Raw genomic sequence first — 18,076 nt, 5'->3', positions numbered from 1 at the left:
AATAGGCCTAAATAAATATAATTAGAAATTAATTTTATACTTAGAACTTAGAAGTAGAACTACAACTTATATATATCATTGAAAGTGTAGTCTAATGGTTGGTTGGATAGAAGGAAGGAAAGATAGATGGGTGGAAGTACAGACACAGATAGATAGATAGATTACCTCTTAATTATTATTAAAAGGTTTACAAATAAACAATATTCAACAAACTAAAATAGATCAAAACGTTCCTTTTCTACGTAGGTTGATGGACTCAAACGTGTGCTGAACCCATGTGCAAAGGCCGATACAGATGACGTCCCTCCCCAGCTCCTCTCTGATTGGTCGAACCTGTCGTCATTCAGTGGAATCGCATGTCGTCACACAGGAACCAAAGGAGGCGGTCAAACCAAGATGGCGTTCTGCGATGAAGCAGGAAATATACTCGGTTTTCAGTAAATCTCCTCATCTGAGAGCACCGACCGGAGCTTTTATGTCCAAGGACAAGTGAGAGATCTATTCGGAGACTGAAGACAGAGCAGATACTGGTAAGGACACCGGTGGGACACGCAGGGACAGTTTGAGGGGCGGTGGCAGGGGAAGTCGGGCCCTGTTTGGTCGCTTAACGAACCTGAACTGAAACAAAACTAGACAGTTGTTTTAACCAAACGTCCTCATTCACTTCCGTGCTTATTTAGTTCTTAAGTACCAGATATTTGGCTTTAGGTCTTAAATACTTTAGTGTTTTGATTGATATGACTAGCAGACAAGGAGACAATCACAGAAGCCTGGTAAGGAGCCAGAGGAGAAATATGTGTCATCATCAACATCCAGTTTCAAAATAAACCAACATGTCCCAACAATGTCTTTTCAGTAACAGTTATATCTAAGGATTTATTGTTGAAATTTAGCTGGTATAGGACTCATCTATGCTGCTGTCTGAATTAATTTCTGTCTTTATTATTATTACGCAACAAACCTGTTAGCTGTATGTGCGTTAGTTAACAAACTGGTTATGATTTTTTCTTTTCTAATCAACTGCTATGCGTTACATGTAAGAGATCGTGGGTGGTGAAATGACCTCAAACCCGGTTTATCAGCCTATTTGTCAGCATGTGATATACTTTTGTTCTAGTTCCCTAGTTCTCATCACACAGATTATCAGTTGTGCTTACTTTATTGGTATGTTGTAGGTAGTAGACTTCCTCTAAATGTAGAAGCGTATCTGTTTACTGTTTCACTGTAAGAAAGTCCACGAAAAGCTTGTAATTTAATGCTGTTGGACACTGCTTCTAGTGATCTAGATCTAGTTTTTCTCTCATCAATTATCAGAAGTGTTTGATAACCAATTTACATACACATTTTTATTAACTTTTTGACAATCATCATTAGACAACAACAAAAACATAATGTATATAAATAATAATAATAATTATTATTATTTATTGCTTTTCCATATTTCTTTTGGTAATGTCTAACTGTTAGGATTATTAACTATACATTTTATACAGTTAATGCAAAAAGTATGCTAAATACATTTGTGAAGCTATGGTATCTATTTTAGAAGGGACAGTATAATGTTGCAAAAATTTATATTTCAAGTAAATTATCATCTTTTCAAATAGAGTGATGGCTGCTGAAATAACATTTTAAAACCACATTATATTAACATATATAGTGTTACGTAATTGGAGTATTATTTCTCAATATTGCAGATTTTACTATATTTTTAATCAAACAAATACAGCGTTGGAAAGAGAGTTCCAGAATTTTACTGGTAGTTTATATATAGGTCAAACAGATGTTTTTCATTGGTTATGACATAGACTCAGTTTGGTTTATGGAATTAAGATCAATAGTTAAATTACTACACATGTGTAGCCAATGAAGTTTACTTAAATAACATATTTCAATAGTGACACATATAACTTATCAATGACAAGCAAGCAATTCCGTTCTTATTTTAAACATAGTTCTGGCTTTCTTGTATTTATCAACTGTTGACAAAAAGATATCTGAAACCTTGCTTGTTATGAAGTAATGGATATTGATTGTAATGGTTGGGCTATGTTCAAAAATGGTAACTTCTGTAGAGGAAAGTGTAGGGATGGAAAAAATAGGTAACTGACTGCAGTTTGTATGAATTGATGTTGTTTGTCTGTTTCATTAGTTACTCTAAATGGCTGCGAGGAAGTCTGGATCAGATATCCACAACAACGGTGAGTCAATCATTTGCCCTGTTTGTTTGTTTTGTAAAATAAAAATAGCCGTCAGCATAAGTAAATCATTTTAAAATTATTATTTTTCCATGTTACATCACTCGATGTTCAAGGACCCGTCAGCTACCTTGATGGTGTTCCTTTCAAGCTGAATGAGAAGTACCGCTGTCCCTCAAAAGTGGGTCTTCCCATTGGCTTCTGTTTGTCTGATTGTAATGCCATTCTCTCGGATCTGCAAGTAAGTCCAGTTTCCCTTTAACTTTCCATTATACAAATGTTTTTTGTAAGAAATAATGAACACTTTGCTTTATTCTTCAGTATGACTTTAGTCTAGAGAGGCGCAGTGTTCAGTGGGGGGAAGAACTCGCCAAAGCGCGAGCTGCTGAGGCTCGAGCAGCGGAAGTCGCCCGGACGGACTCTGAAAACGAAAGGCAGGCTGCTGCTCAGGAAGCAGATGCTGGATTGGTTGGGGGGAAGAAAGCACACCCCTCTGATGAGCAGGACGTTGTCCCACCAGCATTGAACCCGGTTTTAGCTGGCCTACGGCACACAGAAATTCTCACGCCTCTCCCAGCCCCATCTTTTGGACCAACACGACCAGCACCTAGCAACCCGGCTCCACAGAGTCTGAACTTAGCTGACTTTGAGCGAGAGGAGGACCCTTTTGACAAACTTGAGCTTAAAACACTGGACGACAAAGAGGAGTTGCGGAATATTCTGCAGAGCCAACCGCAGTCGTCCGTTTCACCGCCTCCGCTTCCTCCAGCAGAACATCGCCCCACTTCTCCCAGTAATACGCCTCCTCTTCAGGCCAAGGCAGGAATCTTCCATCAACCTAATGGACTGGTTGGACTGCTGGACTTAGACCGGGGTGGGGTTGTGGGAACCCCCCATGGACAGATTGATGCAGACCGCCCATGTAACATTCGCTCATTGACTTTCCCCAAGCTTTCAGACCCAGGAGACTCCCCCTTGGAACCACCTTTCAGCATTTACCCAGCAGCCCAACCACGCACCCTATCCAATGGCACGCTACTGGCCCTGCAGAGAACAGCATCAAATACCATCACAACACTCCAACAAGAGCAACCGGTCTTTCCTCAGAATGGGGCACAGAAGCAGGTATCATAACATGGGTGGAAACATTTGCCTGTCAGGGCTCATTATTAGCATGCAGAATAGCTAATGCTCATTGGAAAAGCATGTCTGTGGTGACATTTAGCAAAATTGCGTAGCTCCTACTGTGTTTTGCCTTAGTTTCAGAGTGAAATTTTCAGTGAGTACCACTAAAAGTGTGTATTCCAAAACAGATTGATGTATATTTGGCTACAATTTATTATGTTGGGTGTTGTACTGTATGTATTGCAGCAATTTTGAAATGAAACATCTGGTGAGTGGCACCGAAAGGTTAAAGGGTTATCAAAAGGTTATCTGGTTAGTGGCACCAAAAGGTTAAAGGGTTAGTAAAATTCTGTCATGAATTACTCACCATTGTGTCATTCCAAACCTATAAAACTTTCGTTCATCTTCAAAACCCAAATTTAGATATTTTTGATTGAATCTGAGAGCTGCAATGAATTTGTATAGTAACTTTATTGGAGATTTGCAAAACATGTAGATGAATGTATGTTTTTCCAATGAGCCAGTAGAAATATTTCTTCTGATTTTCTCCGTAACATCTTTGCAGTCCAACCAGGTCATAGCGACTAACCCTCCACCTGCTTCCACGATCCTACACGGCCTCTCTCCCAGCGAACGACAGTGTGTGGAGACGATAATGAGCATGGGTTATTCATTTGAGGGGGTTCTCAAAGCCATGCAGAGACAAGGACAGAATGTGGAACAGGTCACTTTTAAGCCTGAATATTCTTAGGGCAAGTCTGTGTTACTTTTATGTAAATAAGACTGTTTATGTCATTGGTCTCATCGATAGGTGCTGGAATATCTGTTTACTCACAGTCGACTGTGCGATCGAGGTTTTGACGCGACTGCTGTTGAAGAGTGCTTGGAGATGTACCAGGGTTCAGAGGAAAAGGTGGGATGAATTCTAGCAGCCACAGATACACACACACAGTCTGATTTACAATATACTGTCTAATTAGAATATACAGTTGCACGTGTACTTTATATCAGAATTGCAAATGCTTGTTTTGACATACTATAGTTAAATGAAAAACGTAATTTTTTTTTTAGTTTTCTGCATTACATTTTTCACACAATAAAAATGATTGTACTCATGCTACATTTTCTCTTCACAGGCTTTGGAATTTCTTCAGCTGATGACTCGGTTTGGAGAAATGGGCTTTGAGAGGGACACTATTAAAGAGGTACTGCTCGTGCACAATAATGACCAGGACAAGGCACTAGAGGATCTGATGACCCGAGCAGCTGCGAGCTGAGCCCTGAGAGTCTCCCTTCCGCAAGCCAGCCCTCTTTTGGCCCTCAGGGGGGTCCTGGCTGTGGAAGGGTGGGATTCACTTATCTCTAAGACAAAATGACTGATTTTGTACCCTAATAAAGATACACCGCTTGGAGTAGGGATTGACGGCACCACCCGACAGTGCATTCATCCCTCCTCAGCTGTATGTCTGATAAGTGATCTTAGAATGGTGATGAGTGAGAGGAGCCGAATCCTCCTCTGTAAATCGGCATTGGCTAGTGTTTCTTTTGGCATGGTGACAGGCTAGAATGGGCGGTGCTGGAGAAACAGAACCGAGCTGAGCCCCACTGACAGAATAGCGACACTCGAAGCTATTACGCTGCCATCTCCCGCTGCTGGACGCAAGCTTTCGAAACTGAAACCTGAACGCTCATAAATGCAACCAATGGCAGAGCAGAGACCCCACAGAAGTGCCCCCTCTCTATTCAGTCTCTGCTGTTTGTTCATAAGCTGTTTATATGTCCGACAGGCGGAAACACTTTGTCTTTCTTCATTTGTCCTTTTTTGAGATTGTGTTTCTTTGCCCTTTGATTAGGAACTGCTTTAACAGAACTAATCATTATGTAAGTTCCCAGAAGAGAACAGAAAAAACTGCAGTAAACTTTTGCTCTGTTGGCTTTTGCACTGGAATGAACACATTTGGCAAGAGAAATTGGCAAGTTCGGCCGGAGGCTGCCCGCCACATTTTCAAAAACTGACATGCAAATACCGAACAGGCACACTGAATCCCAGATGTTAATATAAACATATTTAAAGATCTGTAAAGATACACTGTCGGGTTTCCATCTGTAATAAAGAAATTGAGAAACTTAACAGGGTAATGAGGTTAACACATTTATATGAGGTTTATTGGATTGTATAGATGCGTGGACTTCTCAAAAGTTTGGGGGCAGGAGGATTTTTTGGGAAAGAATGAATTCTTCTGTTCAGCAAGGATGCATTTTAATTGATTATAAGTGACAGTTTAAAAATGTTTATAATGTCCTGAAGGATCCTGAAAAGCGTGTCACTGTTTCCACTAAAATATTTAACGGCAGCTGTATTCAACATAGATAATTATTAAAGATGTTTCTTGAGCAGTAAATCAGCGTATTAGAATGATTTTTGAAGGATAATATCATATAATACTTATCATAAATGATATGACATATGACAAATCATATGACACTAAAGACTGGAGAAATGAAGCTGATAATTCAGCTTTGCCCTCACAAGAATAAATTGCATCTTAAAATATATTATGTTTGAAAACAGTTCTGTGAAATTGTAACAATAGTTCAAAATATTACTGTTTTTTACTGTATTTCTAATCAAATAAATGCAACCTTGATGAGCATAAAAGATTTATTTTAGAAATCATTAATGAATTTATAAAACCAACCCCAAACCTTTGAAGAGTAGTGTTCCTGATAGTTGTGCAATAAAACGATCTTAAGACGAGACTGTGAATGCTTGCTGCACATTAGAAACCGTTTGAATGGCCTTTCAGAGCTTTGGTCACCAGAGGAAACCTTGATGTCAGTTCAAATATCTCCACATTACCTCATGGGATTGACCAACTTGCTCAGTACAAAATATACTGGCTCCCTCCTCAGAGAACCAAATGAAAATTGGTACAACTCTTATGTAACAAATGAACATAACAAATTAACTTCAGTAGGTCCAATGTCTGACCTCATACTTTCTGTTACTGACATTTGACCTCTTATTAACCATAACTTTTGGGTGAGTTTTCATCATACCAGTGCTTTTATGTTGAGGTGTAGAATTTGTTTTTAATGCCCCATTTGACAGTGGCCTTTAGGTATAACGCAATACTAAAAATCTTAATTAAACCCTATTGAGCACTTTCCTCTGAGATGGGGTAAATGATAAGAATCACATTTGACAGAGATGTTCCTTGGCCCAGGGAGCACATGTAGGTTACTGGGTAGCTCATCTGGACATTCATAGATAAATGTTTCATTATTTAGCAGCCAGACGTGCATTATCATTTCGCTTTTTATTTTTTGTTTTCTTAATTTTCAGCATTAACAGCCTTTTAATCTCACTTTCCATGTGCAATATAATTTTTACCAGTGTTGTGTCAAAATTAGCTAATTTAAACTGTAATGAGTCCTTGTTAATGTGAGTGGATCTCATGTAGATGTCTGGAAATCGATGTCACCCTGAAATCAAAAGAAAAAAAAACAAGAAATTAAATTTGCATAAAAGATTTTAAATGACCTATACACACACACACACACACACAGTTAAGGTGAAAATAAATTATAATAATATACATTTAAGTCATATCATATAAAAACAGAGACAGAGAGACATTTATTTTCATGCCTAATTGTCATGATAAATGTCACAATGAAAGACCAGCAACAAAATTAATGGTCCTACAATTGTCTTGATTAAAAAATCTATATTTTTTTCTTTTGGTTTTGAGATGCAATATGACCTGCACATGTTCTTGACAGATATTAAGAGGTTCACGTGTCCTATCCTGTAAAGGACTAATTATTCAAAAGAAGTAAGATGGTGTAAAGGGTTCTTCCTCATCTATTTTTTGTAACAGCTTCTCTCAGGCTTGACTGAACAGACTACTAAAGGTTGAAAAGAATAAAGCAAACACACTGCTGGCTATATATCACAAAGAACATTTTGCCTGAAGCGAGTCAGCGCTTAAATGCAGATCTATTGTTCTAAGTGTAAATGGGGATATCCTGATGTATGGCTAGAGAACCTGATGGACAGGTGGAGCAGATGGGAGGCCCTAATGACACAGAGATCCATTGCTCTTAAATGTGATTTAAATTATTTAGTCATCTTTCAAATGATTTCAGACTTAAATATGATTAAACTTGTTCTTCTTTTCAAAGAGTGTGGCTGTCACTGATGTTTATGATGTAGAGATTTTGTACAGGAGCAGCAAAAAGATCTACCTGAATTGTAAGTGACTCTTGCTGGCCGCCACCTTGGTGAAACAGAGGGTCAGCAGCAATAAAAAGCACAAGTTAAAGGAAGTTCACACACTGCATGTTGAATGAGGTTATTAAATGGCTTATTGTCTGTCAGACAAAATAAACCTTTGTTCATCAGCAGATGGCATTGTTGAAACTGGCAACATTTTCATCATTTAGTGAAAAGTCATCATTTTTTCTCTTATTCAGATATTAACCCATCTGATCAGAGAGGAGGAAATAACCAATTCAAAACATCTCATTCAGCAAATTTCTTTACAGTATATTACAAAATTGTGTGTGTGTGTGTGTATATGTACATTTATATATAAATAATTTAATAATTCTCTTCAAAACTAATTTCAAGAATGTATGCTCAAATTATTTAGTTGTTTAATTTCTTTGTAAGTTGTGTAGTTATACGGGTCAAAATATTTATATTACTTGGAGAAATATTACAATACAGCCTTAAAAGCTATAATCTAATAAACTAATTTCTAAGGTCAAATGTATACATTTAAGTTACCTAATGTTGATTTGTTTGTTTTTCAAATTAAATACGTTGAGTTTAAGTTTTATGAGCACGCTGTGTATTATTCAAATGATTACAGTTATTAAAAAGTAAGCCAGTACATACAATCAGGAGAAATTGTACATTATAAATGTCATAGCGTTTTTTTATCGACTTTAAAAGACAAGAATGAATAGAGCAGCACAAATCGTTAAAGAATCGCAAGGCATAGAACGTGAGAAGGTCGTGCACGCGCACGCACGTAAGAGACGCGCACGCGTATGTTTGACCTTGTTTTTGTTGATGTTTGACTGGATTGCGGCTGCGCGTGGCGCTGTACGTTGTCGGGTGACGCGATTTGTAAGGAGAACGACGGACAGAGAGAGAGAGAAAGAAGATAGGTGAAAAGTGAGCTTGCTGTAGGGGAGGGGCAGCAGTACCCTTTTAGCTCCTCCACACAGACGAAAACCAAACAAGCCTGCCCTAAAAACAACCTATATCCAACTGATCGGCGATCTACCACTGCAACGGAATCGGCCGGTTATTCGTTTCAGAACCGTCCGACTCGACTCGGCTCTAGTCGCGCCGCTTCAACAGCCCAGAGGCCGCCGAAATAACCCCATCGCCATTATATGATCCACTTCCCAGCGTCGCTGCTGCCCTCCATGTGGGTGAGGGACCTGTGCGTGTCGGGCTATGGCGAGAAAAACAGTTAGCAGGAAAAGGAAAGCAGAGGAGCCCAAGGAACAACAGGTAAACAACAAATCTCCTTTATACGTTACCTTATAAAAACAGCTTACAGCCATATGCTAACCGCTCGTTTTATATGAAACAACATCCATGAATCATTGAAAACAGTAACACAAGCTCGAAATGTGACAGTTTACAAACAGGAATAGATTGCAATCTAATGTTAGCACCAGCCTGCTGGCTAAAGGCTAATGGTGGGGTTGTTAACTTAGTTGTTGACATTGATCTGGCGTTGTTGAGCTGGTTTGTTGTTTATTAATGTGAAATCATCAGTTGTCTTGAACATTAAGGTTATGTGTTTTGTCTGAGTACGTCTTAATCCTGCACTAGATTACAGGATAATGATTCTCCAGCAAGAGCCAGACATTATAAGCTGGTTAGACGGTGCCCTTCGACTGAGATCTGCTACACTTTTTCATTATTTTTCATTAAGATGAGAAATATTAATAACACCATGTTGCCTTTGCAGCTCAGTGATTCTGGATATGAGACAAAACATGTTATACATACATTAGTTCTAAACGACATTTATATATGATCACTATAGTGTTCTTATGTATCAATTTATTTGTTTTCTCTTAATGACAAGAAATTGACATCCTAAAAACCACCTTTCCTCAGATTTATAGATCTTGTAAGAATGAAATGTATTTCAAACAAAATAATACAGACGGAAGAGGTTCGTTTTAGCTGCTACTCACAGATGTGGTTGTACTTTTGATCAAAACTGTCAGATATTTATGAAAACGTTTATAAAATCAGGCAATATCACAGACCGCATTCATCCTGAAGGTCCTCTTTGTATATTTCACCTGCTGTGAGTTCAACAAGGTAATACAGGTGCAGGCAAATTTCTGTTATTGTGATGTTATTATTTATAGTTTTCAATCATGTTGCTTGCATTTTCCGTATGTTCTATTATTACCTCTAGGAAAACACAAAATGAATATGCAAGCTTGATAAGCAAAAAATAGTTATTTTGTCAGTGCTGTATTATTATTTTGTTTCAATATGGTGACAATTCAGTAAATGGAGTTTGAAATCACCACACAGTCTTAAAAGATTGGTTTATTGAAAGTACATGGTATTTGTCAATATTTATGATAAATATCAGACACATTACTGATGGTGCGGACTCCGTATTGAGTGATTGGCCAGTAAAAATACACGTTATGGGAAGATAGAAGAAGCAGGATATGTGTTTGTCCAAGTACTCAAGAGTCAGTGAGCATCACCTTATGATGGCCTTGTAGGTGAAGTAGATGTGTTAAATAGGATACACCGGACAGGATAGAGTTCTCATATGGGGGCGGTGGTCTTCAGTGCAACACACTGCTTGGAAGATCACTTGCTCTCCTTACTTGGCTTTGTTAAAGTTTTATTTTGGATATCATCGGTCAGCTCTGCACATATCCCTGTGTGACAGCCAAATCTAAAAGATCAAATCAATAAAAACAATGCACTGATATCATAGGCCTCAACAGTTGATGTTTGTAATATTAATTAATGAGGCCTGACAATGGGAATGGTTGTGTATATCTAGACCTTAAATGTTCATCTCACTGTGTGTAATTATAATTTTCAGGTAAAGCTTAGAAATGAACCATTATTTATTCATTAATATATCAGTTACAGTTATATTCGAATACCAATTTTATTATAGCCCTACAAAATTGATATTTAGCTTGTTTGTTATTCCCAAACGTTAATGTGTTATAGTTAATGTTATAGTGTTCCTGTAGCTCAACTGGTAGAGCACTGCTTAGCAAGCAAGCAAGCGCAAGGTTGGGGGTTCGATTCCCCGGGAACACATGATATGTAAAAATTGAATGCATGAATGCACTGTAAGTCGCTTTGGATAAAAGCGTCTGCTAAATGCATAAATTTAATTTAATTTAATTTAATGTTTGCAATCTTGCAAACATCATGTGCATTTATAAAGCCTAGGCTTTATATTATATAATCTTTATGTATAGTGTAAAATATTTTTATTTATAAAGCCTACATTATTTAAAGAAAAGATTTCATGCTTATACGTTCTCATGTAACGGAATATATTCATTATTCCTCTGAAATGTTTGTTTGAGCATCCCGACCAACACCACAGGGCATCAACCAATGGTGTGTGTTTGGAGCCGGGACTATGCAGAATATATTTCCCATGAGATTTTTTTTTTTTTTTTTTTTTGTGGTTAATATTTTTTTTTACCATTTCAAAGTTATTGATGATCCTTCCCACAACCCTTGAGCATTTTTTTTTCTGTGTGATAAGGTGGTCGTGTATTGACTACGATCCTGACCTGCTTGGCCATTAGGATCTGGGTCAGTCAGATATGACTGATGTCTACTGTCCTAGAGGGGGATTGGAAACGCTTTCCTGAAGTAGATATACATCAGTGTTTATGACTAGGAGTATGTTACTCCTCTTGCTCTGGACAGATGATGTCATTTCAGCAAGAGGTGATAATATAGTTGATGATGTCAGTGCTGTTTAGCGAGATTAAGCATTAAAATGAATGAGTCTCAGTCTCTCACACAGATTGTTGGACCCACAGGAGCTAATATACTTCAAGCCGTTGATTTTACTTGACCGTGTCATGGCTATATTTGATTTGTCGATGCTCGCTGGGAGCACAGAATCTCTTTGTCTGCCAGCTGGCGTTAGCATCAGATAGAGGTCCTCACTTTTGTTATTTGGCAGTTTTGCCATAATTTATTGTGTTTGATTGTAAAGAATGTTGTTAGCAGGGTGAGGTGATGAATTTGCAATGCCACCAGGTGTTTTTCTTCAAATGCAAGCTGTTTTAAAAAATGCCTACACAGTGCTGGATTGCAAGGAAGCCACCTAAAACCAGATGTCCTAGGGTTTCTGTTCGAAAATGTTATAAAATCAGTTTGAGAAAGAGATGAACAATTCACTAACAAAGAATATTTTTGTGAAGTGAAATTAGGGCTTAAGTGAGCAAACTCTTTCTTTTTCAAGTTTTATGGAAAGGATTCACTTAAATATGTTCTTTTAAACATAATTTTCGTAATAGTAATAGCTATTTTCATGGTTTGCATTATAATGTTGTGAATTATTTTAAAATCATTCATTTAAATTTTTAGTGTTTTATTTTTAAATTATTTAGACAAAGTTGAAAAAATGTACTCAAAGTACATTAATGGCCATTAAATAAAGTTTCTCCTGGGAAAATGTTTGAATTATAATATCAATTATTTTTATTTATTTATTATTTTATTTGTTTGTAAAACTAATATTGTTCAATTTTTGTAAACATTTCACTGAAGTATAGTTAAGATAATTTTATATTATTGTAGAGTTTTCCATAAATACACAGCCTTCAACGCTGATATGGCCTAAAATGATAGATAGATAGATAGATAGATAGATAATTATCAGGTACAGTCAGTAAATGCTATTACACTTTGTTGCAAGTATTTGCGTTTCTTTAAAATGGCATGCAATTTAATCTTGTATGATAAAGAACATTTATGAAAGTACTTCATGTTTTCGTTTATATTTTTATTTTTATTTGGTCAACTCCTATAATAACTCCTTTTTGTCCCTCTGTCAGTTTGACTGGTGTCAGTCTGCGATTAAGCGTGCCCGCGTGTCCAGCTCAGCGCGTCATGCCCAGCCCTGGTGGCAGAACCAGCAGTCGGTGGTGTGCTCCGTGAGAGGAAGGGAGTTCCGCCCGCAGCAGCAGCATGAGTGGAGCTTCCAGCAGAGTCTGCGCGGTTTCGCTGCCGGACGCATCCCAGGAATCCTCAGAGAGAGAGAGTTCTCCCTCGGCCGCCTTAACAAGGTGTTTGCTTCCCAGTGGCTCAACCACAGGCAGGTGGTGTGTGGGACCAAATGCAACACGGTGAGATTGTTTCTGATTAGCACTTTAGCATGAAACCGTATTAATGCAGTATATATGATCTTCAAGACATTAGTGGTCTTTGTGCCGTTTAATTCTTAAACATATTTAAAACCTTTTTATGAGTTGGGTAAATACATTTTTAAAGATTGGGTAATGGTGCAAAACCAAATTTCTAAGAGAAACAGTAAAGGGAAGTAGACCTACCAGCAGATTTGATTATAGTTAACTAAAACCATTAAAAACATTTGGTAACACATTAGTATAGGGTCCAATTCACACCAATAACTAGTTGCTTATTAGCATGTCTATTATTAACATATTGGCTGTTTATTAGTGCTTATAAAGTACATATAACGCATGACATCCCTAATCCTACCCAGTACCCTAAACTTAACAACTACCTTATAATATACTATTAATAAGCAGCAAATAAGGAGTTAATTGAGGCAAAAGTCATAGTTAATGGTTAGTTAATAGTGAGAATTGGACCCTAAAATAAAGTGTGACCAAACATTTTCATTAAAAGACATTTATCGAAATAAAATACAAAAATTAAAGTGTAACTTGATGTACTAAAATAAACTGAAGCTGAAAAAAAAGTTATATTAATATAAACTATTCTAGTATCTCTGTGATACTGAAATAATGCACTAGTACACAAAAGGTTTAACACACCCTACAGGAATATTCCATGTTGGAAAAACTATTGACAGCTGCTGTATATAATAATGTCAAGTCATCTCATACATTGATGCTGTCTAACTTGATAAACATTCTTTTAAATGTATAGTTCATCTCAAAATTTAAATTCTGCATCTACATTATGCTTTTCCACGTAACGAAAAAGCTCCAAAATAACATACAAGTACTATAAAAGTTGTCTGAACATACACTGTATGCTTCTAACACTTCTGAAGAATGTGAAACGGATCTATAGTTATTATCTCTTTTGGATGACTTTACTAATCTTTTTTTTTCTTTATGATTCCTTAGCTATTTGTGGTGGATGTTCTCTCGGGACAGATAACCAGGATACCCATGCTGAAAGACAGGGAGGGAAGGGCAGAGGTTTCCCAGGGTTTGAGTGGAGTGGGAGGCAATTTCGACTTCCGCAATACAGGATCAGTCGTCGGTCTAGATGTCCAGCAGGGATGTGGCATCCACGCCATTGAGCTGAACCCCTCTCGTACATTGCTGGCCACTGGAGGAGACAACCCCAACAGTCTGGCAGTGTACAGTCTTCCCACTCTTGACCCTGTCTGCGTTGGGGATGTGAGTCTTGCCTTTGCTCTCTTTCTAGTTGTGCAAGTTGTGTAAATGTCAAGAGGTTTAGTGGCCTCAGCCTCTGGCTTCATAGTGATCAAGTGCTCTTAGTGACTAGCTTTGGCTAACGCAATGAAAACAATTGTGGCATGCACTGATAAAGTATTTCTCTAGACTCAATTTGTTTCTGTATTTCTGACAGGACGGACACAATGACTGGATATTTTCCATTGCATGGATCAGTGACACCATGGCAGTCTCAGGTAAGAAGCCTGTAGATCCAGTTTTGAGCAACACTTTACACTGTGTGCTAAAGTGCTAGTGTACATATCAAGAAACCGGTCAAGAATTGCCATAAGAGCAAAGAGAGGACAGAAATAGAAAGTAAGTTTTGTATAAAGAAAATAGGCCCCTGTTTAGGAACATTACAAATATTTGAGATTATTTTCATGTGACTCATGAATGACTCATACTTTTTGTACATGCATATGCAGTATAGAAAATTTAGAAATTTATTCTCATTTAAATATAGAAATAAATGTGTGGACGTGATTGTTTTCATTAGTGCATTACAGTGGTGAGAATTACATTTTTAATTATAATAATGATTTACTTCTTTTTTTCTTCAGTGCAAAAAAGCTAGAGATATGTATGAATATTTCTCCTATTTTTTGAATCGGTTATTTCAGGATAATGTACAATCAGTCAGTCATTATTACAAAATAATCATGTTAAATGCTATACAAGACCCTTGACTACACATTCAGGGTTTATTTTGCAATTAATAATGCATTCTCTTTTATGTGTTGTACACAGTTAGATGTTATTGATGATGTACAGATTCTACTGTTCAGTTAAAGAAGAATGAATCTTTTATTCACTGGAGCAGGATCTCGTGACGGTTCCATGGGTCTGTGGGAGATATCAGAGGAGGTGCTGACTCAGGCCGAGAAGTGTCAGAATGTGGATGGTGTTCCTTGTTACTCCCACATCTCTCACCGCGCTCTCAAGGACATCCCGAAAGAGTACACCCACCCCTACAACTGCAAAGTGCGCGCACTGGCCTTCAACAACAGCCATAAGGTTAGCCGCTGTCCTTGCCCAATGTGACTGAAAATGGATTGCTTTGTGTGTTATTCAAGCTCACCGTTACTCTGCTTTTATCTCTTTCATTCATCCATAAGGAGTTGGGTGCTGTTTCTTTAGATGGATATTTCCATTTGTGGAAGGCAGAAGACAACCTGTGCAAGGTACAATTACTACTATCAGCATAGTTTTCTCTCATATTTTTCAAGCTCAATATTTGTAGATTTTTACAATTGTCTAATGGGTGTTTTTCCCATGAAGGAGCTTTCTACCAAACTCCCTTACTGTAAGGAGAATGTGTGTCTGGCATACGGTATGGACTGGTCTGTTTATGCAGTCGGCTCTCAGGCACACGTTTCCTTTCTTGACCCTCGGCAGTCATCTCAGAACATCAAATCCGTGAGCTCCAGGGAGCGAGGCAGTGGTATGCCCCCACCCCCCCTCCCATATCTGGTTTTGTAATTTGCAGAGCTCACTGGTGCTCAGTTTTGTTAATTCTCTCTTAGGTATTCGCTCTGTGAGCTTCTATGAACATATAGTGACGGTAGGCACTGGCCAAGGTTCCCTGCTCTTCTATGATATCAGGGCCCAGCGTTTTCTGGATGCTCCATCAAGCTCACCCGGCGGATACCGGAATCGCACCGCAGAGGGCATCCTGAAACTCAACACTGGGAGAGGATGGCTGGTAAGATTGTCCATTTTGACCCAGGTTCTCTGTCTTGCATGTAAGGGATGTATGATATATATTGTTTGGGATAAATCTGATACTAAAAAAAAAATTGATTATGCTCATTTGATTTACATGTAATATTGCTATTTTGCTTTTTTACACCCCCTATCTAATTTTTGCCATGAAATCTTTGGACAGGCTTTTGCATTAATTAGTCTATATATAAGCTGCTTGACAAAGTGCTTACTCTAGCAGACGGTTTCCTGCAGCATCCGTCTCTGCTTACCATATAGAAGTTCATTAAGCAGAAATGCTGTATGCTGCATTAATCAAGAGTCCACACGGAAGTATAAGTACTATTTGATCACTATTTACCACGTTTTCCACAAAACATAGTTTCCACCAAATCAGCATATTAGAATGATTTCTGAAGGATCGTGTGATACTGAAGAGTGAAGTAATGTTGCTGAAAATTTAGCGTTGCCATTACAGAAAAAAATTACATTTAATACAGTTCTTTTAAATTGTAATAATATATCATAATATTGCTGTTTTAACTGTATTATACCATATTTTGATTGAGGCTAAAATAAATGCAAAAATGATTGATTGATTGATCTTCACGTCTCCACAGAATCACGACGAAACATGGAGAAGCTACTTTTCCGACGTCCACTCCTTCCCGAACGCCATATACACACACTGCTACGACGACTCCGGCACCAAACTCTTTGTGGCTGGCGGCCCCCTGTGTTCTGGCCTACACGGAAACTACGCTGGCCTTTGGAGCTAGCCTCTGTCCTCCCATTTCTCTCTCACATACCATCTGCTTACAGGCCATCTTCCATTTTTCTTCTCACTCTTTTACACTTCCGGTTTTGTTTCTCTCTATCCTCTATTTCTCAAAAGTCTCCAGAGCACGGATGTGATTCTCAACCCTTTTTGTGCTTGGTCTTATGTCTTTCTATTTTTATTTGCCTGTTGTACTCCTGGATTTACATGTGTGTTTTTTTTTTTTTGTGGGTGTGTGGAGAAAAGAAGGCAAAGAAAAGGCGTGACAAACACTGATGCCTGAAGGATGAAGGAGGTTTTTTTCCTCTGTGCATCGGCTGCCTGAACCTTTGAGAACTGTGGAATACTGTCAAATATGTGAAAATATTTAACAGTCGTTCTGGGCATTAAGGTTTTTATATATATATATATATAAGGCATGGCATTTTGAGTTTGTTTTGCTGTGTGTTTTTGCAAGACCTGCTGATCAGCTCCTTTTCTTGGCTCGCAGTGGAATGATTTGACATTGTAGATCCTGAAAAGACTGAGAATAGGTATTCAAAGATGAATATTGGTGAAATGAATGGACAGCCTGACCTGTAGCCTCACTGTGGACACTGAGGTCAAGACTGCAGTTTTATGAAGAGCACGGAGTGAACATGGACATGAGTCGGATAGCGGCCAGCGAAGAATCACCCACTGTTTTTCTTTTCCCCTTTGTTTTCCAAAATAATGGCAGGGAGAGACAATCGTAAGAAATCACAGATACCGTTTGTGTTCTGTTTGAGGTATCTTGGAGAATGCCTCTTTTTATTGCTGATTCTGTACTAAAACACGCATAAGCTCGCATCAAGATTGCAATTTTACCTCTGTGACATTTAGACGTCCTATTTATTTTCTTTTGTTGCCGTCACTAGCACTCATGACGTTCAGGTACAATCATATTTGTTAGGATTTTTGCTTCTCATCATCTTCTCTGCTTAAAGGCAGGGCAGTGTTGTGTGACATTGTTGCCTTTTCAGAGTCTTTCTGTGAAAGACTGTTGCAGATTGAATTTGTTTGGCTTGTTTTTTTTTTTTGTTTTTTTTTCATTTTTGTCTTTTTACATGATAATCTTAATGGAATTGTCACAAAATTGCTAGTACAACACCGTAACAGGCAATATATTAAGCAGAAATTACCCATCACTTTTAAAATGTATTTTATATATAAATGTATGTGTATACATATTTGGAAACTAATAGAGGGAAAATACAATTTATGTAAATTTTAGAGGATATATGTGCGTGTGTGAGTGAACTAAGCTGTCATTATTTTGGTGGTACTTTTTTTTTTTTTTTATACTCCCTGAATGTTTTTACAGATTACAGGTGTAAAGATATTGTACAATATCAAAACAAAAGAACAGCAACATGAGACATTCTTCAAAAAGAACATGAATAAAAGTTTATTGATGTATTTTTCTTCCATTCTGGGGTTGCATCACAACTTTCTTTATACTCCATGTTTGTGCTGATATTTAAAGCTTTTGATTTTAATTTTTAATCCATGATGGACATAATAT

The 18,076-nt window shown here is 37.7% G+C and overlaps 2 protein-coding genes across 2 annotated transcripts; both read left to right on the top strand.

The window, feature by feature from the left end:
* Window positions 1-354: 354 nt before the first annotated feature.
* ubap1 (ubiquitin associated protein 1) lies at window positions 355-7,510 on the top strand. Its single transcript, XM_052588951.1, has 7 exons — window positions 355-530; window positions 2,153-2,201; window positions 2,315-2,439; window positions 2,520-3,323; window positions 3,889-4,047; window positions 4,135-4,236; window positions 4,460-7,510. The coding sequence occupies exons 2-7, from the start codon at window positions 2,162-2,164 to the stop codon at window positions 4,598-4,600; spliced, it is 1,371 nt and encodes a 456-aa protein (XP_052444911.1). The 5' UTR covers window positions 355-530; window positions 2,153-2,161; the 3' UTR covers window positions 4,601-7,510.
* Window positions 7,511-8,393: 883 nt separating this feature from the next.
* On the top strand, window positions 8,394-17,981 carry dcaf12 (DDB1 and CUL4 associated factor 12). The gene is made up of 9 exons (XM_052588950.1): window positions 8,394-8,856; window positions 12,432-12,722; window positions 13,716-13,994; window positions 14,188-14,248; window positions 14,875-15,068; window positions 15,170-15,235; window positions 15,333-15,495; window positions 15,578-15,756; window positions 16,376-17,981. The coding sequence occupies exons 1-9, from the start codon at window positions 8,800-8,802 to the stop codon at window positions 16,532-16,534; spliced, it is 1,449 nt and encodes a 482-aa protein (XP_052444910.1). The 5' UTR covers window positions 8,394-8,799; the 3' UTR covers window positions 16,535-17,981.
* Window positions 17,982-18,076: the final 95 nt, after the last annotated feature.

This window comes from Carassius gibelio, chromosome B21 (assembly GCF_023724105.1).
Source record: "Carassius gibelio isolate Cgi1373 ecotype wild population from Czech Republic chromosome B21, carGib1.2-hapl.c, whole genome shotgun sequence".
Classification (NCBI taxonomy): Eukaryota; Metazoa; Chordata; class Actinopteri; order Cypriniformes; family Cyprinidae; genus Carassius; species Carassius gibelio.
The sequence above is the reverse complement of the archived record's forward strand: the minus strand, read 5'-3'. Positions and strand labels throughout refer to the sequence as shown.

What these genes read in the sequence shown, in the direction of transcription:
- dcaf12 (XM_052588950.1), top strand. Translation starts at nt 8,800, where the DNA reads ATGGCGAGAAAAACAGTTAGCAGGAAAAGGAAAGCAGAGGAGCCCAAG. An exon ending in TGACACCATGGCAGTCTCAG is followed by an intron (nt 14,249 to 14,874) that starts GTAAGAAGCCTG and finishes TCACTGGAGCAG; the next exon opens with GATCTCGTGACGGTTCCATG. An exon ending in ACACTGGGAGAGGATGGCTG is followed by an intron (nt 15,757 to 16,375) that starts GTAAGATTGTCC and finishes ACGTCTCCACAG; the next exon opens with AATCACGACGAAACATGGAG.
- ubap1 (XM_052588951.1), top strand. Translation starts at nt 2,162, where the DNA reads ATGGCTGCGAGGAAGTCTGGATCAGATATCCACAACAACG. An exon ending in CCATTCTCTCGGATCTGCAA is followed by an intron (nt 2,440 to 2,519) that starts GTAAGTCCAGTT and finishes TTTATTCTTCAG; the next exon opens with TATGACTTTAGTCTAGAGAG. An exon ending in AAGGACAGAATGTGGAACAG is followed by an intron (nt 4,048 to 4,134) that starts GTCACTTTTAAG and finishes TCTCATCGATAG; the next exon opens with GTGCTGGAATATCTGTTTAC.